The sequence below is a fragment of the Bos grunniens genome, chromosome 3 (assembly GCF_055505025.1).
Source record: "Bos grunniens cultivar Pamir isolate PY7600 chromosome 3, Bosgru_T2T1.0, whole genome shotgun sequence".
Taxonomy (NCBI): Eukaryota; Metazoa; Chordata; class Mammalia; order Artiodactyla; family Bovidae; genus Bos; species Bos grunniens.
This window is the reverse complement of record NC_141167.1, coordinates 18,487,935-18,508,755: the sequence shown is the minus strand read 5'-3', so window position 1 is coordinate 18,508,755 and position 20,821 is coordinate 18,487,935. Positions and strand designations below refer to the sequence as shown.

General features: G+C 43.8%; 1 protein-coding gene across 2 annotated transcripts; it reads right to left on the bottom strand.

Moving 5' to 3' along the window:
* Window positions 1–11,825: 11,825 nt before the first annotated feature.
* Window positions 11,826–17,250, bottom strand: LOC147375146 (olfactory receptor 2D2-like). Of its 2 annotated transcripts, XM_086383244.1 has the most exons (2): window positions 14,401–17,250; window positions 11,826–13,093 (listed from the first exon to the last, which is right to left on the bottom strand). In XM_086383244.1, exons 1-2 carry the CDS (start codon window positions 14,414–14,416, stop codon window positions 12,252–12,254), a joined length of 858 nt encoding a protein of 285 aa, XP_086239370.1. In that variant the 5' UTR covers window positions 14,417–17,250; the 3' UTR covers window positions 11,826–12,251. The 2 variants fall into 2 exon arrangements, with proteins under 2 accessions (XP_086239370.1, XP_086239359.1); XM_086383233.1 differs by lacking the exon at window positions 14,401–17,250 and having other exon boundaries at window positions 11,826–13,303.
* Between the last annotated feature and the right edge of the window lie 3,571 nt (window positions 17,251–20,821).

Sequence of the window (20,821 nt, the reverse complement as noted above, 5' to 3'; positions counted from 1 at the left end):
TCACTGTCCATCGAGTCAGTGATGCCATCCAGCCATCTCATCCTCTGTCATCCCCTTTTTCTCCTGCCCCCAATCCCTCCCAGCATCAGAGTCTTTTCCAATGAGTCAACTCTTCGCATGAGGTGGCCAAAGTACTGGAGTTTCAGCTTTAGCATCATTCCTTCCAAAGAACACCCAGGGCTGATCTCCTTCAGAATGGACTGGTTGGATCTCCTTGCAGTCCAAGGGACTCTCAAGAGTCTTCTCCAACACCACAGTTCAAAAGCATCAATTCTTCAGCACTCAGCTTTCTTCACAGTCCAACTCTCACATCCATACATTACTACTGGAAAAACCATAGCCTTGACTAGACGGACCTTTGTTGGCAAAGTAATGTCTCTGCTTTTCAATATGCTATCTAGGTTGGTCATAACTTTTCTTCCAAGGAGTAAGCATCTTTTAATTTCATGGCTGCAGTCACCATCTGCAGTGATTTTGGAGCCCCCAAAAATAAAGTCTGTGTGATTGCAAATTCCTGGTAGGTGTGAGCCGCTAGTTGCCAAATTGGTTATAGCTGGGGCTGGGGGTACCAGCCTTGTTCCTTGTTAGGATGTAGAAATTAGAAAAAAATTGTTTTCTTTTCACATTGGACCCTTATATTTATCTTCTACTCACATACCTACTCTCCTGCAGCACAGGTGAAGAGACAGAAGACTCAAAGTAGTCTTGAATTTTCACTTTTGACATTGAGAGCCATGATTCTGAGCAGGTAATTGTTTCTTATCTGTAAAAGAGGAGGTTTATTGCAATAATACATGATTCTGTCAAGATCTGAAGATATGTTTTCTCCTCCCTTCTCCTGTCGTCAGCTCTTCCCACTTTCCCTGATACCCTCCTGCAGCATCAGCACCAACCTGCAGGGGCTAAGAATGACTCAGAAATAGATAAAACTAGAGAGCAACAAAAGCAGAAAGAATGATTGGAAAAGATACAGAAGTTCAGAAGGCAAGAAGAAACACAAATACAAGAGGCAAGAAGGCAGAGAGAGGCACTGAGAACCAGAATCTGGGGCTGGGGACACAAACAGGAAGAGAGGAAAATGGATGGTGGGCATGTAATTGACATCAACAGGAGGAGAAGAGGAGACTCAGAAGGAGGAAGAAGATGGGACAATGTTTATTCTCTTTGTGTAAGGAGTGGACAAAAGACTAGAGGAAAGAGGCAGAGAGATATGAGACCCAAAGAGTCAGGGGACAGAACAAGATGAAGACACAAAAGGAGAAAGAGGCAGAGAGGCAAGGGAAAGACAGAAAGGGATGTCGGAGAGGCCGGGAAGGTGGAGTGTGAGCCAGGTCTGAGAGAAAGAGGCACCAGAGGTCTGAGCAGGTTGTGACTGGAACAGCAAAGAACCTCCAGAGACCAGACAGGGGGAAAGAGAAACAGGCAATCCACAGGGCAGGTGGAGAGAGGAAGGGACAAAGCCAGTCTCCCAGGGAGAGAGAGGATCTGGAAGAGAGGGCAAGGGCAAAAAGAGAGGGGCAACTGCAGAGAAGGGAGAGCAGGACAGAGGGGTGGAGGCAGAGAGAGTGGGAAGGTGAGGGAGATTCACAGACAGTGGAAGAAGGATGGCAGAGAACCGGGCTTCCAGGCTAGACCCAGAAACACTTGTGAGTCAAGGGGGCAGCTGCAGACTAAAGAGAAGAGGTAAAAAGCAGGGTGGCTGGAGATGACTCTACTGCAGGCAAATCCAGTAGCACAGTGAGCAGTAAACATATGTCAAGTTGGAAAGAAAGGCAGAGAGTGAACTGAAGACCCAGTCAAACAGAACGCTAAAGCTACATACTCAGGAAAAAAAGTCAGGGGATAGGGGATAAAGACTTTGGGTGCAGAGAAACACAGAGACAGCAAACAGAAATAGAAGCAGAAGGAGAAAGATGGAGATGGATAGAGAGTAAGAAAGAAAAGGAAAAGCAGAGACAGAGAGATAATAACAGATGCAGAGACAGAGAGATAATAACAGACCCAGAGACAGAGAAAGGGATGGATGGATACACAAAGAAAGGGATGGATGGACACACTCACATAGATGTAGAGAGAGAGAGACAAAAGTGAGTGGGAACTGCAGACCAGGCTGGGCTCCACCCCAGAGCTCCCAGCATGGCTTGGGAGCAGTTCAGGCTGACTTGCTCTACAGAATGGTTGGGGCACTGTTGTCACGATCTTGTAACTCTGCTGGGAAGGGGGTTGTGGGCAGAGCTCCCTCAGATTCAGGGGCCACTCATGAGTGGCATGTGGCCCTTGAGCTCTAGCCAGGAGCCACAGCTTCTGCAGCCCTTTCCTGTGGTCAGGGAGGAAGAACCAGAATCCCATTCAGGAGCATCACTCCTGCTCAGGCCAGGCCCTTCTGGAAGCTCAGGTAGGGTAGCCAGAATGTAAGGCTCAGCTGGGACAGGAGTGTTGCCGAGGGGAAGGCATGTCCTGGGACTCAGGATGTGCTCAGAGGACAGGTCTTTTCTCAGCTGCTCCTCCTTCCCGAGGAAAAGAAAAATGAGCTCTCCCGGGAGGTGTAGCATGAAGGCCATGAAGTGGTCCTCTCTCTCTGCCAGGTGGCATTCCCAGGGCTCTTTCATCCATTAGAAACTGTAGGCAAAGTGTCTAGGGTCCTGGAAATTTAATCTACAGACATATTAGAGACATGAATGATATTTGAGTCAAAATAAGGATCCCGCAAAATAAAATTAGTAAATAGCTAAATAACTAGTAAATAGAACTTTTTATCAGTTAGTCAATGGCAATCCATTCAACTCTTAGATAGTCATATATTAGAAGTGATATTTTCATTATATTTGATGTAGGACATGGTACATTTATGGTGCCCATGAAGCTACCCATTGGCCTCTTCAGTCTCAGACCTATAAGGGTGTATTCTGTCATTTCAAGTCAGTTGATGGGAAGCTTTTCTCAAACAGAAGAGAAGGGGCCAGGTGCCTTTGTGGCCCCTCACTTGGCAAGGACTGTAGCATCAAGGACCTGAGATGGGAAACAGGAAGAACTTGCCTCCTGCAATTTTGAGAGAGTGAGGTAACAAGGAAGTCTTTGGATCCCCCTTTTTGATATCTCTGGCCAAGGGGTAGTGAGCTCAGTCCTGCCTGAAGGCAAAAGAAACTTCAGGCTCCATCCTTCCTGAGCATGAGAAGGTCTCCTGCCCACACAGAGCCCAGGGGGATTGGAGTTACATTTGTTTCTTGGGCCAATATTTCCCCACAGGAGCCAGACTGGGGTTTGGGCTGAAAGCTGGGAGACCCAGGGGAGAGACTGATGACAGCAGAGCCCATTTGCAGAGCCTGGCTTCTGGGAAAAGCAGTCTCCTTAGGAGGGGGCACCAGGCACATTCCAGCCCTCACTGTGTCCTACACTCCCCAGATGAAGTCCCTTCTTTCTCCTCCTTACTGGTCACTCGAACAATTCCTACTGGGTGACGGTTTCTCTTCTGGTCCCTAGATCCTGATCCTGACCCCAGTGTGGAGTCCACTGCGGCACTGACTAGGTCCTGGAGGCCTCTTCCTCCACTGGAGGGGAGTTCAGGGTTTGGTGTTTTCCACGTCCAGCTAAATCTGACTTCAGCTCCCTCTGAGACCCTCAGGTCTCAAAGGACGGTCTTTGCTTGCCTCCCATTCTATCGTCATATCTCTGGAAGGCTGTATCCTTCCTCACATTCCCCTGGCCCAGCCTGGAACGCTCTTCCCCAGGCTGCCCACTCCAAGCAACCAAGGTTTCCAGGTATGTGACCTACCTCACTTCTCAAATGGCAGGGCATGGATTCAACAACAGGCTCTGGGGGCGGTAAGCATTCCCATGGCTGCTACAGCCAGCTTTCTAACCTGCAGTTCTGACTTTCCTCCCCCTGGCCACAGCCCACATTGGTTCCATGTGTAGTTCCTTCGTCCAGCTGCCAAAGACCTTCCCGCCCTGAATCTTGTCCACCTCCGCAGCCTTCCGTCTTGCAGATCAAGGAAATCTTTGACATATGTTTATTTGAGAAAAACCATAAGGAAAAGACTCATAAGTTCATTAAGAATTCTATTCATTATAAGTCATTATGTTATTCTATTCATCAAAAAAGTGAAAAGAATGCTTTTCAGCAGTGAAAAAAATCAATGAGGAAAAATGTCAAAACATAATGAATGAGTGAATAAATCAAGTAACAGAAGTAACATACTGTGTAAATGAATTTTAAAAATCATGGAAACAATAAATTGCTTAAGAATTGTGAAGCAATTAAAAACATTTAGACCTTAAAGTGTTAACTATTGTTGTCTCCAAGTCTAAGATAATAGCTATGTGTTTGCATCTATTATATAATTTTAAGAATTAACTTATATGACTTTCGCAATAAAGAAAACAAGTAATAAACTGAGAGAAGATATTTTCTTTTTAAAATATTTATTTGTTTGGCTGTGCCAGGTTTTAGTTGTGGCATATGAATCCTTAATTGTGGCATGTGGGATCTAGTGCCCCAACCAGGGATTGAACCCAGGCTCCATGGATTGAGAGCATGGAGTCTCAGCCATTGAACCACCAGGGTAGTTCCCAAGAAGATATATTCAGAGCATGAGAATAATAGCGAACATATGATAAGCTACAAATTAAGAAAAGGTGAACATATCTCATATTCATTGAACAGTTAGTATTTGTTTTTTATGACAATAAGTGCTTTCATGTATTATCTCATTTAACCCTTCTAATACCCCTCTGGGAGAAGGCAATGGCAACCCACTCCAGTACTCTTGCCTGGAAAATCCCATGGACGGAGGCTAATAGGCTCCATGGGGTTGCTAAGAGTCGACATGACTGAGCGACTTCACTTTCACTTTTCACTTTCACGCACTGGAGAAGGCAATGGCAACCCACTCCAGTGTTCTTGCCTGGAGAATCCCAGGGACAGGGGAGCCTGATGGGTTGCTGTCTATGGGGTCGCACAGAGACAGACACGACTGAAGCAACTTAGCAGCAGCAGCAGCAGCAGCAACACTCCTCTGAAGTCTATGGTGTGTTCTTTCCATTAACAGATGAGGCAACTGAGACTCACAGAAGTTAGTAACTTGACCATCATCACTGAGTTAGTAAAGGGTTAGCTGAGGTTAGAATACAGAAATCTGATTCCAGGGTTGACTTCACTACTCATACTACTAATGATCTTATGAAAAGATGTTAAGTTCACTAGCAATCAGGGACTTACAAATGAAGCAAAAACAATGTCACCATTTTCCATCTATGAGATAGATAGCAACTTTAGAATGATTGAGACAGATGATATTATCAAGTGTTGATGAGAATGAATGGTGTACATTAGTATAACTACTCAGAATAATAATTTAGGAGCATCTAGTAAATTTGAAAGTTTTAAAATCCACCACATTCACTGGAAAAAATACTTACCTATGGAGAAATGTCCAAAGACATTTGTCACAGAATTGTTTAAATAGTAAAAAGTTGGAAATGAACAAAAGTTCAATAATAAAGAATTAGTAAATGAAATGTGGCAAATTAAAATGCTTGTTAAAGAGAATGAGTTAGGGACTACCCTGGTGGGTGAGAACCTGCCTAATGCAGGGGAAATGAGTTTAATCCCTGGTCTAGGAAGAATCTGCATGCCAGGGAGCAACTAAGCCCATGTGCCACAACTACTTAGCCTGTGCTCTAGAGACTTCAAGATGCAACAATTTAGCCCACTCAAACTCCATGTCCATTGACTTGGTGATGCCATCCAACCATCTCATCCTCTGTCATCCCCTTCTCCTCCTGCCTTCAATCTTTCCCAGCATCAGGGTCTTTTCCAATGAGTCAGTTCTTTGCATCAGGTGGCCAAAGTATTAGAGCTTCAGCATCAGTCCTTCCAATGAATATTCAGGACTAATTTCCTTTAGGATTGACTGGTTTGATCTCCTTGCAATTTAAGGGACTCTCAAGAGTCTTCTCCAACACCAAAGGTCAAAAGCATCAATTCTTTGGCTCTCAGCATTCTTTATGGTCCAACTCTTACATCCATACATGACCACTGGAAAAACCATAGCTTTGACTAGATGGACCTTTGTTGGCAAAGTAATGTCTCTGCTTATTAATAAAATCTTAAATGCATACAAAAAATTCTATGGATATAATAATATGTAAGCAACAGTTTTAAAACACCATGACTAGACCACAATTTAATGATAGTGGTTGACTAAGAGTCCATTATTTCTAAAATGTCCTAACTGGTAAATGTGGGACCTGATTTCCAAAATCCTCTTCTTATTTGTTTTGGGGTTTGGCCTGCAGAAGTGAAGTAGCCGTTCTTATTGTTGGATTGAAAGTCTTCATGATCAGGTATAGTGATGGCTCGACACTGAGGCTCATTTAGTCTTAGTTTGTCCTTATTTGTAAGCTTATTTTATTGAAAGCTGACCCTGGAACTAATAGTAAAGCCTGGACTACACCTAAATCCTTGGCTGTGGACTCTCAGAGGCAACAGGTTTCCAGAGACCTCTTTAAGAGTTCCCCTGTCATGGTTCAGTGCTAAGGAATATGTCTGCCAAGCAGGAGATATGGGTTTGATTCCTGGGTTGAGAAGATCCCCTGGAGAAGAAAATGACAATCCACTCTAGTATTCTTGCCTGATAAATCTGATGGACTGAGGAGTCTGGTGGGCTAGTCCGTGGAGTTGCAAAGAGTTGAACAGGACTTAGCTACTGAGCACACAGGAACAGCATTAGGGATGGATAACGTTTTGGTATATATGTGTGTGTGTGTGTGTGTGTGTGTGTATAATACAATGGAATATTATTCAGCCATAAAAATAAACAAATTGGAGTCAGTTCTAATGAGGTGGATGAACCTGGAGCCTGTTATACAGAGTGAAGTAAGTCAGAAGAGAAAAACAAATATCTTATATTAAAGCATTTATATGGGTTCTAGAAAAATGGTGCTGATGAACCTATTTTCATGGCAGGAATAGAGACGCAAACATGGAGAACAGACTTGTGTACACACGGGGTAAGAAGAGAGTGGGACTAGTTGAGAAAGCAGCACTGAAGCGTATACGTTCCTTTGTATATAAAATAGATAGCTAGTGGGAAGTTGCTGTATAGCATGGGAAGTTCAGCTTGGTGCTCTGCGACAACCTAGACGGGTGGGATGGGGCAAGGGGTGGGAGGAAGGTTCGAGACGGAGGGGACGTGTGTATACTTATTGCTGATTCATGTTGTTGTATGGCAGAAGCCAACAAACATTGTAAAGCAATTATCTTCCAATTAAAAAACATTAAAGAGAGAGAGAGTTCCCCTGTCAATGAAACTGAGTCAGCTGAAGCGATGTGGATGAACTTAGAGCCTGTCATACAGAGTGAAATAATTCAGAAAGAGAAAAACAAATATCACATATTAATGCAAATATATGGAATCTAGAAAACTGGTACTGATGAACCGATTTTTGTGGCAGCAATGGAGGTGCAGGCGTAGAGAATGAACTTACGGACATCGGTGGGGAAGGAGAGTGGAGGAAGAATTGAAAGAGCAGCGTTGACATATACACACTGCTATGTGTAAAACAGCTAGCTGGCAGGAAGCTGTACAGCACAGGGAGCTCAGCTCTGTGCTGTGATGACCTAGAGGGGCAGAATGGGATGGTGGGAAGGCGGCTTAAGAAGGAGGGGGTATATGTATGCATATAGCTGATTCGCTGTGTTGTCCAGAGAAACTAATACAACATTGTGAAGCAATTATATTCCAATTAAAAAAGATCGTTCCCCTGTTATAGTGTGTTAATGGATTGGATCTGGGGCTTCTCACACCTTCCTGTAAGCTCTGACTTGTCTGCCTTTACCAGTAGATCATGATAAAGTACTAGTGACTTTATTCTGATCCTCCAGTGCCCCCTCCTCAGTCTTGCCACAGTTGTGTAAGGTCTCATCCCTAAAATAAATTCTTAATCCATAGCACATGCAGTGTCTATGTTTCTTGAATGAACTCCAATTGCTACACATAACAAGTTTGTGCAGAGCTAGCCTGCCAGGCATGGCCTTATAGCAGGCACCTCCTCTGCCTGGTGGAAAACTTGAACCAGCTCGATTTAACCAAAACGGTAGTACCTCTGAACTTGCAAAGCTTCTTGAACTGTGAAATAGAGGAACTATATTGGGGACTGGCCCTGCAGGTCACTAGAGGTTGGCCAGGAGATACCACTTACTCAGGGCTCAGTACAATTCAGTCACTCAGTCGTGTCTGACTCTTTGCAACCCAATGGACTGCAGCACGTCAGGCTTCCCTGTCCATCACCAACTCCTGGAGCTCACTCAAACTCATGTCCATTGCGTTGGTGATGCCATCCAACAATCTCATCCTCTGTCATCCCCTTCTTCTCCTGCCTTCAATCTTTCCCAGCATCAGGGTCTTTACCAATGAGTCAGTTCTTTGCATAAGGTGGATAAAGTATTGGAGTTTCAGCTTGAGCATCCGTCCTTCCAATGAATATTCAGGACTGATTTCCTTTAGGATTGACTGGTTTGATCTCCTTGCAGTCCAAGGGACTCTCAAGAGTCTTCTCCAACACCACAGTTCAAAAGCATCAATTCTTCGGTGCTCAGCTTTCTTCATAATTTCTCCAACTCTCACATCCTTACATGACTACTGGAAAAACCATAGCTTTGACTAGATGGACGTTTGTCAGCAAAGTAGTGTCTTTGCTTTTTAATATACCATCTAGGTTGGTCATAGCTTTTCTTCCAAGGAGCAAGCATCTTTTAATTTCATGGGTGCAGTCACCATCTGCAGTGATTCTGGAGCCCAAGAAAATAAAGTCTCACTGTTTCCATTGTTTCCTCATCTATTTGCCATGAAGTGATGGGCCCAGATGCCTTGATGTTAGTTTTTTGAATGTTGAGTTTTAAGCCAGATTTTTCACTCTCCTCTTTCACTTTCATCAAGAGGCTCTTTAGTTCTTCGCTTTCTTCCACAAGGGTAGTGTCATCTGTGTATCTGAAGTTATCAACATTTCTCCAGGCAATCTTGATTCCAGCTTGTGCTTCCTCCAGCCTGGCATTTCTCATGATGTATTCTGCATAGAAGTTATATAAGCAGGGTGACGATATACAGCCTTGACATACTCCTTTCCCAATTTGGAACCAGTTCATTGTTCCATGTCCAGTTCTAACTGTTGTCTCTTGACCTGCATACAGATTTCTCAGGAGGCAGGTAAGGTGGTGTGGTATTCCCATCTCTTGAAGAATTTTCCACAGTTTGTTGTGATCCACACAGTCAAAGGCTTTGGCATAGTCGATAAGGTAGAAATAGATGTTTTTCTGGAAGTCTTGCTTTTTTGATGATCCAACAGATGTTGGAAATTTGATCTCTGGTTCCTCTTCCTTTTCTAAAACCATCTTGAGCATCTGGAAGTTCATGGTTCATGTACTGTTGAAGATTGGCTTGGAGAATTTTGAGCATTACTTTGCTAGCCTGTGAGATGAGTGCAATTGTGGTATAGTTTGAACATTCTTTGGCATTGCCCTTCTTTGGGATTGGAATGAAAATTGACCTTTTCCAGTCCTGTGGCCACTGCTGAGCTTTTCAAATTTGCTGGCATATTGAGTGCAGCACTTTAATAGCATCGTCTTTTAGGATTTGAAATAGCTCGACTGGAATTCCATCACCTCCAATAGCTTTGTTCATAGTGATGAACAAAGGCTTAGGGCTTCCTAAGGCCCACTTGACTTCACATTCCAGGATGTCTGGCTCTAGGTGAGTAATCACACCATTGTGGTTTTCTGAGTCATGAAGATCTTTTTTGCATAGTTCTTCTGAGTATTTGGCACTTTGATGTGGGGACAGCATCCATTGTGTTCATCAGAAGCAGACCTAGCACTTCTGTGATCAACACTCCCATCACCTTCTAGCAGCCAGAAGAACATAAGGTATCCCATTAGAGACACAGAGGAATCTGTAACTGCAACCAGTTCTGACAGGTATCCCTCTGGGAACAGATGAGGACTCCCTGTAAGAGGAAAGTAATGGAGTAAGGGGTGATGTGCCTGGTGCTTCTGCTCTGCAGGTCTCTAGTAATCATGACCCCCAGAGCTGGAGACAATGTCAGAGGTCATCCAGGTAGGTTTCCTGGGCTGCGTCAGCCTCACCTCCTCTGCCCTCTTGACCAGGTTCAGAGTGAATAACCACTTCTACATCCTTATTTGTAGCCTGCTGCTGAGCTGAGTATATCCGGGATTGAGTTGAAATTTTCTTTGCTGGTTTTCCTGCTTTCAGCGTTGACTTTCTGTTTGACCACATGTTCTAATGGAGCTAAAACCTAGAGTATGAACACGGCTGACTGCATAGAATTAAATGTCTTCTGCAATGCTCTGGCCATAGACTGGGCCTTGTGAAGGTCTTTGCTACTATACAACCAGCACCTAGACTGATTACTATCAATTGGTCGTGTGAAATATGAATGTGCTTTTTAGGTCAATCTGTACTCCGACTGGCAATGTATGAAAATCCATGTTTTATTGTGTTCTCAATTTATTATTGAGGCCACCTCTCCTCTGTTGTGTAAACTCTGCCAGATTCTAAAGGTGAAAAAGTGGTATCTCACTGATATTTTAAATTGCATTTCTTTGGTGCCTATTATGGTATGATTTCCCCACATGTTTATTAACTTTTTGGACTTCTTTTTTATAAAGTGTCATATCTGTTGCCAGTTTTCCTAAGTGTGTATATTTTTCTTACCAATTTGTAAGAGCTTCTTTTGTGTTAATGATTTTATTCATGTGTCTATAAGTATGTTGCAGTTATATGCTTTGTGTTGCTATTTGCCTTTAATTTTGCTTCATTATTTATGCAATGCTCTGGCTCCTGATGGTGAGTTCGGGTAATAGCTTTGGGGAATTGTGAACCTGCACCTTTGACATGGAGCCTGGCCTGTTACAGAGGGAACAGACATTCATGTTATATTTTTTGGTAAGCCCAGCTGATTTTTTTTGTAAGGAGTTTCATAGACAGTGTATATCAGCAAGAGGCTGGGAAAAACCCAAAGGGGCTCCATGCTATCTTATGGGACATGTCTCTAGAACATCAGGGGAATTGCTTTGTTGGGTTCTGAAGTTCCCATGGCAGCCAGCAGTCAGTAAAGATGGGTGATGCCCTGTACCGTGATCCTGCAGATTGATGAAACATGGGAAAAACAATTCATATTTGTAAAGATTCTATGAGAAATAAACATTGTTTTGGGGAAAGTCCCTTCAAGCAAGAGAGAACAGAGCAAAAAAATTCCACTGAATTTTTAACCTCTTTCTGAACTCCCTAAATTTTGCATCTGGAGGTCACATTGTATTCATCCTCTAATTTCTCTCATCCTTAAGTGCACAGAATCTCTTCTCCCTGAGATTATCCAGAGAGGCTATTGTTTTTAAAAATGGATGTCATTAGAAAAAAAAGGAGAAATGAAGAGAGAAAAATATGAGAACAGTAAAAAATGGTCATAAAGGAAAATTTTGCCCCTAAGATGCTAATAACTTCAACTGATCCCAGATGCTCTAACTGGCGCAGCTTATAGATGGGTACACATAGGCTCATTTCATCCTTCTCAAGTTCTTTTCCAACCATAAAAATTTCCACTTTACAGTTTTTGAGTTCCTCCTTCTTCCACTCTCCGACTCCATCACGCTTTTTTTTTCACTGTCTCTCTAGGGATTCAGTCACCCACTAACCAGGAAGATCATGGCCATTTAAGGGTTGATAATTCATCCACAAATAAAAGATATTGAAAATTGAAACTAACATTTCCTAAAAAATTACTGTATGTCAGGCTCTGTACAAAGAACATTTTGTGTATTATCTCATTTAATCATCACAACTTCCCTCTAAGGGAGAGATACAAACCTTAGAGGAGTTAAGTGAGCTGTAAGACTTCACATGCCAAAAAATTAATAAATAAAAACACACGATTAATTATGTTAATAGAAAAAATTCACATATCTCATAATTGATAAAGCCAAATGTGTCATCCTGGTCTGCCTGGCGCTAGAGTCCTGGCTCTTGACCACTGTGTTAGGTCTTCTGGATCGTCTTTGTCTCAAATCACAGCATCGTAGACAATGCTGATTGCCAAACACACTGTTCTCTCCCACTGAGGAGTTGAATGGTTAGCTTTATGGAGACCATCTCTTCCAGGTCTTATGGAAGAGTCTTTAGGGAGTTGGTGAGTGTACGCCCTCATGTAAGATTTCCCAGATCTTAATCTTTAAAGTGTCACTCTGGGGCCCTGCCCCTTCCCATCAGTTTGAGGAAAGCATTTTTCACATCCTTATTCCTCAGACTGTAGATGACAGGGTTGAGGAAGGCTGTGGCAATGTTGTAGAAAAGGGCCATTTTCTTGCCACTGTTTGACAAGGAGTCAGAGCCAGGGCTCATGTACGTGATGATGCAAGGAATAGCGAACATGGTGACCACAGTAATGTGGGAGGTACAGGTGGAGAAGGCCTTGATCCGTCCTTGGGCTGAGCGGATCTTCATGATGGTGGCAAAGATGTTGACATAGACAAGGACAATCAAGGAGAGTGGGACCACAATGACATTAAAGCCTGTGATGAAGTCCACCAAATCATTGAGGGATGTGTCTGCACAAGCCAGCTTCAGGACTGCAGGAACCTCGCAGAAGTAGTGGTCAATTTCATTAGGACCACAGTAGGAAAGGCGCATAGCAAAGAAGGTATCAGTCAGGCCACCCAGCACACCATAGGCTGCACAGATGCCCACCATGAGAAGGCACACCCAGCGGCTCATGATGACCTTATACCGGAGAGGGTGGCAGATGGCCACGTACCTGTCCACGGACATGATGGAGAAAAGACAGTACTCGGTGGTCCCAAAGAGGAGGAAGAGGTACATCTGGGCCACACATCTAGCAAAAGAGATGGCTCTCTTCTTGCTGAGAATATGCACGAGCATCTGGGGCACAGTCGTGGTGGTGTAACACATGTCCAGCACGGAGAGGACACTGATGAAGAAGTACATGGGCGTGTGGAGGCGTGTGTCCTGGTGGATGAGGGTGATGAGGAGGCTGTTGCTCACAAGGATCAGCAGGTAAAAGACTAGAAAGAAGGTGAAGAGCAGAGGATTGGTCCTGGGGTTTGAGGCAAAGCCCAACAGGATGAATTCTGTCACAGCTGAATGGTTAAGCTCCTGCATTGTGCTCTGCCTGTTTAAAGATTTTGAGGGATATGTAATTTATTGGGTTTTGGTACCAAGGAACTTTCACACTCATTTTTTCATTTATGTTTCTTAACAGGAAGTTTGGGCTAGCAGATGCGCAGTACTGGAGAGGTCCCTGTAGTAGTTTGAGTGGTGTCAGCATTTGGTTCTGGATTAAGTTACAGTCATGGTGATGAAAGGGTGAAGGCCAAGTCAAGGAAATGCTGTGTGCTGTGTTCAATTCTGTCTCTTCTTTTCCAGAGACAGCTTTGCTTTTCTCAGACTTATTTGTTCCATTTTATGATTCTCCTGGGACAGCAGAGGTTTCTAAACCTTGGTTTAAAGATCAGGATTAGAACTATTACACTCATAAAATGGGTTAAGCTTTTCATCACTGTTAGGATTATCATTAATGTTAGACCTTTTCTGGTGAACGAAACTTTACCGCTGTTCATTAATTATGTCATTGATTCAACATAGTTTTTGCCAAATGCTTATTATTTGTTGTAAATCAGGGGGGCAAGGAAGAGTTATAAATGATATGGGTAGGAAAATGATTTCATGCAATCTACCAAGATAAATTATAAGTATGTCAAAGAGTGAAATGCAAGAAATAATATAGTAAGACAATCTTGGGAAAATATATGGGTGAATATTTATTTTATGGTGGAAGAGATGCCTTTAAGCATCAACTGATTGTTCCAATCCCTTCAGCCTCTTGTTGTTGACCCTTATCCTCTAATAACTAAACAAAGCAACACAGCTCCTCATCGGACCTGCTGTCTATTTACTCAGTAGTTTTGAGGGCTCCTTGTGATTCCCAGGTCATTTTGCTCTAAAATCCTTGGTCTCATTGAATCCTTGACCTACCTTGCTGCCTTGCTTGTGTGGGTACTGAACTTTTCAGTGGTTCATCCCTATGGTCTTTCTTCACCATGTCCCCAAACCTCACTAACACAAGGATGATATATGTAAGACTTGTCCTAAAGGTATGGGTAAAAGGAAAGATTTATAATGCAGTACAGAACAGAAAACTCTTTTTTTTAATGAACATTTAATGCTGTATAGTTCCTAAGTTATCTGTGCAACACTTCTTCCTATATAGCTCTCAGCCAGCTGGCAGGTGACTGGAGACTGGTCTACTTCTTGGAACCTCCTCCCATCTCCCCTTGTCTCCCTGTTCTAGGACTCTCCTTACTCCTGTTACCTGCGCCATGAGCCATGAATCCAATGCTTCCAAATCAGTGCTTTCAAACTTGACTGTGCTTCAGAATTACCTGGAAGGCATGTCAGATGCTGCTGCTGCGTGTCATAAGGAGATCTGAATTGGAAGATGGGGTTGGAAAGTGAGAATTTGCATTTCTAATAAGTTCCCAGGTTCTTCACATGCTGGGGGTCACAGGTTGAAAACTGATTTACTTCATGGTAAAGAGAAAGTTGGTCCTTTCTGAATTTCCCTGTCTCCACATTATGCTCAATGGCATTATGCTCATTGCGTATCCTCTATCTAAATGCCGCTATTCAGTGTTTTCATTCTTTCGTTTAAGCATAAGAATAAAGGAAGAAAAGTAAAAAAGAAAAAATAAATATTTTGGCAATACAAATATAAAAAATAATTTTTTATTTAAGTTAAAAAAAGAATAATAGTTGTATATGTGGGATACAAGAAAGAGCAAGGGAATTTCATATAAACATCTACTTCTGGTTCATTGACAACACTAAAGCCTTTGACTCTGTGGATCACAACAAACTGGAAAATTCTTAAAGAGATGGGACTACAAGACCACCTTACCTGCTTCCTGATAAACCTATATGCAGGTCAAGAAGTAACAGAACCAGATATGAAATAATGGACTAGTTTCAAATTGTGAAAGGAGTACATCAAGGCTGTATATTGTCAGTCTGCTTATTTAACTTCTCTGCAGAGAACTTTCATGCTAAATCTTGGGCTGGATGAATCACAAGCTGGAATCAAGATTTCCAGGAGAATTATCAACAACCTCAGACATGCAGATGACACCACTTTAATGCAGAAAGTGAAGAGGAACTAAATAGCCTCTTTATGAGGGTGAAAGAGGAGAATGAAAAAGCTGGCTTAAAACTCAACATTCAAAAAACTAAGATCATGGCATTGATCCCATCATTTCATGGCAAATAGATGGGGAAAGAGTTGAAGCAGTGACAGATTTTGTTTTCCTGGGCTCCAAAATCAATGCAAATGGTGACTGCAGCCACAAAATTGAAAGACATTTGCTCCTTGGAAAAAAAGTTATGACAAACCTAGATACCATATTAAAAAGTAGAAACATCACTTTGCCAACAAAAGTCTATATAGGCAAAGCTATGGTTTTTCCAGTAGTCGTTTATGGATGTAAGATTTGGACCATAAACAAGGCTGAGTGCCAAAGACTTGAAGCTTTTGAATTGTGGTGCTGCAGAAGACTTTTGAGAGTCTCTTGGACAGCAGGTAGATCAAACCAGTCAATCCTAAGGGAAAACAACCCTGAATATTCATTGGAAGGACTGATGCTGAAGCTGAAGCTCCAAGACTTTGCCCACCTGATGCGAAGAGCCCACTCATTGGAAAAGGCCCTAACGCTGAGAAAGATTGAGGGCAAGAGGAGAAGGAGATGACTGAGGATGAGATGGTTGGGTGGCATCACTGACTCAATGGACATGAATTTGAGTAAACTCCAGGAGACAGGGAAGGACAGGGAAGCCTGTCATGCTGCCATTTACAGAGTTGCAAAGAGTTGGACATGACTTAGTGACTGAACATTAACAACAATGTGGCCTACAAGTTATTAAAATGATTAGAATATAAAGATCATTTCTTCATAAAGAAAAGACTAATAACCAAAATTGAGACATGCATAATCAATTCACGAAAGAAGAGATTCATGAATAATGAACCCACAAAAGTTTAAAGACTGCCTGTTAAAACATCAATGAAAGAGCCTTGAACCTATACATTGGCAAAAAATTCTTTTAAAATGATAATGCCTGGCATCCAGTTTACAGTAAAGGAGACATTCTTGTATGTTGATATGAAAATTCATATGAGAAATAAATGACTGCAATCTTTCTGCAAGAAAATTTGACAGTATGTAACTTCACCATTAAGAATTTTGCCTAGGGAAAAATGAGACATGTGGGGAGAGAGTTGCATCGGAAGGCACAGTCTTAACCACTGGGCCACCAGGGAAGCCCCCAGTGATACTGTGAAGATGGAATATATAGGGATTTAACTTCTCTGTTCAGACTAGCTAGGTAAAAGGGTGGATATGAGTGAAAGATCAGAGATGGAGGAAGACGTGCTGGACCTAGACAAGACTGGAAGAGGACGGAAGGGAGAGCTTCTCCTTTTGTCTGAGCTCATCTCCTCCACTGAGTTACACTTGGGAATCAGCTTATATAGCTCAATGCAAGTACATTTACTGCTTAGGATAAAAGTGTTTTGAATAGGAAATAGGTCCTAAGAGAGAGATAGTTGAACAGGTCCCGGTTGGTGAGAAACTGCCCAGTTTTTACCTCCAGCTTGTCCTTTCAGGGTGAGGGTAGAGGAGATGTGGGTGACAGGACTCTGCCCCCCAAGGACACCTTGGCCTTTGATGAGTTTGTGTCTTTGCCCTAAGTAGAGCCTGGGGACTGGGTTCTACCTTTACTTTCCTTGGCCGACTTATTATGTGTCTTAAGGGCCAGTTGCTCGAACTCTCTGAACCTTAGGTTCTGACCCTGCCACTCCAGGTGTGATAATGACCTATGACCAATGAAAAAACAGAAATGAATCATGTGATTGCCAAGTCCTTGTAGGGATAAACCTCCAGATTCCATTGGCTGGATCTGGGGCTAGAGATGCCAGCCTTGGCTTCTTGTTAGGATGTAATAGAAATCACAGAAAATTTGTTTTTGTTTTAATTTTGGACCCGTATACTTATCTTTTATTCAAATACCGACTCTCTTGCAGCACAAGCTAGGAGACAAAAGACTCAAAGTCGTTTGAATTTTCACGTTTGCTGTTTACTGCTGTCACTCTGAGCAAGTAATTGTTTCTCATCTGTGAAATAAAACAAGAGGTTCATTGCAATAATACATGGTTCTGTCAAGTTCTGAAGATATGCTTTTCCTCCCTTCCCCTTTCTCCAGCTCTCCCTGCCCATACCCTCCTCCAGCATCATCACAGGCCTGCAGGGACTAAAAATGACCCAGGGCATGCTCAGTGTGTGCATGCTCTGTCACTCAGTCATGTCCAATAAACAGGCAAAACTAGAAAGAAACAAAAGCACAGAGAATGATGGGGAAAGATAGAGAGGCCCCGAAGGGAGGGAGAGACACAAACACAATTGGGAAGAAGGCGGAGAGAGGCACAGAGAACCAGAATCTGCAAGTGGGCTACAGACAGGGAGAGAGGAAAATTAATGCTGGGAGTATAATTGACATCAGTGGGAAGAGTAGGAGGGGGCTCAGCAGGAGGAAAAAGGTGGGAGATTGTTTTTTCTTCTTTTTGTGAAAGAAGAAGTAAAAAGACTAAAGGAAAGGGGCAAAAGACATGGAGACCCTGTTGGAGAGTCAGGGGGATAAAACATGGTGAAGATGCAGATGAATAAAGATACAGGGAGACAAGGGAGAACACAGGAGGGAATATTAGAAAAGCTGGGAAGGTCGTGTGTGAGCCAGGCCTGCGAGAAAAAGGCACCAGAGGGCAGAGGAGGGCAACTGGAGCAACAGAGAGCCTGCAGAGGCCAGACAGGGGAAAAGAGAGACAGGGCAATCTACAGGGCAGGTGGAGAGAGGCAAGGGCAAGTCTCCCAGGGAGAGAGAAGGAGATGGAGGGGAGGGCAAGAGCAAGAAGATGGGGTGACTGCAGGCAAGGGAGGGCTGAACAGAAGGGTGGAAGCAGAGGGAGCCGGAAGGTGAGGGAGATACACAGACAGCGGAGGATGAGGGCAGAGAACTGGATTCCAGGGGGAGACCCAGAGAAACCCCGCAGGGACGATCCCTGTGAGTCAAAGAGGCAGGTACAGAGCGAGGAGAAGAGGAGAGAAGCAGGGAGGCTGGAGATGACTGAGCTACAGGCAAATCCAGTGGCACAGCAAGCAGTAAACTGATGTCAAGAGGCCAGGAAAAAAAAAAAAAAAAAGGCCCAGAGTGAGCTGAAGATCCAGTCAGGCAGAACACCAGAGCTACACACTCAGAAAGAGGATCAGAGAGATGAATGAAATCTTTGGAGGCAGAGAAGCCTGGAGACAGCAAACAGAAAAAGAGACAGAAGGAGGCACGTGGAGAGGGATGGAAAGTAAGAAAGAGAAGGAGAGGCAGAAAGAGAGAGAGAGAGAGAGAGAGAGAGAGAGAGAGAGAGAGAGAGATAATAATAGACCCAGAGACAGAGGAAGGAATAGATAGACATAAAGAGAAAAAGAGGCAGACTCAGCCAAGGAGATACTCACATAGATGTGGGGAGAGAAAGCAAGGTGAGCAGGAACAATGGACCAGGTCCTACCTGGAGCCTCCTGCAAGTCTGGGGGTGGGGGGCAGTTGCAGCCTGGCTTGCTCCCCAGAATGTCTGTGGGCACTGCTGTCCTGAGATTATAAACCGTACAGGGAAGGGAGCGGTGGGCAAAGCTCCCTCAGTCTCAGGGGACCACTCCTGGGTGACATGTGGCCCCAGGACTCTAGCCAGGAGCTAAGTTCCTTCAGTCCTTTGCTGCTGGGGAGGAAGCCCCAGGCTCCCACTCAGTAGCATCACCCCTGCTCAGACTAGGCCCTTCAGCAGGCCCAGGGAGGGCAGGGGGAATGTAAGGCTCACCTGGGACAGGACTGTGGACGCTGGAAAGGAGGCATGCTTGGGAACTCAGGAAGGACCCTGAGGGCTGGATCTTTTCTCAGCTGCTCCTCCTTTCACAGGAAAAAAAAATGAGGCCCCCCTGGGAGGTGTAGGGTGATGAAGGCTGTGAAATTGTCCTCTCCTTCTGCCAGGGTGCATCCCAAGGGCTGTTTTATCCATTAAAAACTGTAGGAAAATTTTCTAGGGCCCTAAAGCTTTAGTCTACAGACATATTAGAGTCACAAAAGATATTATCGACTCAAAGATAGGGACCCCACAGAATCAAAAGTGGTTCGCTGTTAAATACAACATTTTATCAGTTAGTCAGTGGCAACTCATTAAACCTACATATAATCATATCAGAAGTGATATATTAATTATATTTGATGTGGGACATGGTACATTTTTTTGTATCTAGTAAATAACAGTGCCCATGAAGGGTTGAAACCACCCAGTGCCTCTTGGGTTTCAGCCCCGTGAGGGTGTGTTCTGTCATTTCAAGTATTTGGTGAGAAGCTCTTCTTAGAGAGGAGAGAAGGGACCAGGCTCCCAGTGTGACCCCTCACTTCACAAGGTCTGTAGCACCGAGGACTTCAGACAGGTAACAAGAAGAACTTGCCTCCTGCAATTTTGAGTGAGGCAGTGGTGAAACCTTTTGGAGCGTTCTTTGTGATGTCTCGGACCAAGGGGTAGGGAGGAGTTCAGTCCTGCCTAGAGGGCAAAAGAAAATTCAGGCTCCATCCTTCCCAAGCATGAGAAAGTCCCCTGCCCACACACACCCCAGGGGAACTGGAGTTACATTTGTTTCTAGGCCAGGTATTTCCTCACAGGAGCCAGACTGGGACTTGAGGTGAAAGCTGGGAGCCAACAGGGGAGAGCTGATGAGAGTGGAGCCCAAGAGCTTAGCTTCTGGGACAGCAGGCTGCTTAGGCTGGGCCACTTGGCTCATTCTAGCCCCAACTGCACTCTGTACTCCCCAGATGAAGTCTCTTCCCTCTCCTCCTTACTGGTCATGCCTGTGACCACACAGAGTGCCGAGCGTTTCCTCCTGGGTGATGGTCTCTATCCTGCTCCCCACTCTCCTGATCCTGACCCCAGAACGGAGTCCATTGCAGCACTGACTAGGCCATCCCCTCTTCCACTCAAGGGGAGCTCAGGGTTTCATGGCATCCACGTCCAGGTAATTCTGACTTCAGCTCCCTCTGAGACCCTCAGGGCTGAAGGCCTTTACCTACTCCAAAGGGAAGCACCAGCCCAGGGGACTCCTCACACCTCTGGAGGGCTGTTTCTTTTCTCACATTCCACTGGACCAGCCTGAAAAGCCCTCGCCTAAGCTGTCTACCTCAAGGAATGAGGGTTTCCAGTTCTGTGACATTCACATGGTGGCTGTAGCCATCTTTCTAATCTGCAGCTCTGATTTTGTTCCCCCTGTCCCAGAGGCCTCATTGGTTCCCACGTGTGGAATTTAGTCTCAACTCCTTAGTTCAGATGCCAAAATCCTTCTTGCTCTGAATCTTGTCCATCACTCCAGTTTTCCTTCCTGCAGCTCAATGAAGCCTCTGACAAATGTTCATCTAAGAAAAATCATAAGGAAAAGACTCATGAGTTCATTAAGAATTCGATTCATTCAAAGTCATTATTCTATTCATCAAAAAAAAAAAAAATGAAAGGAATACTTCTCAGGAGTGAAAATAATGAACATGGAAAAAATATTAAAACCTATATTGAGTGAAAAAAAATCAAGCTACAAAAGAATATATATATATTGTGTAACTCAATTTTAAAAATTATAGAAACAAATAAT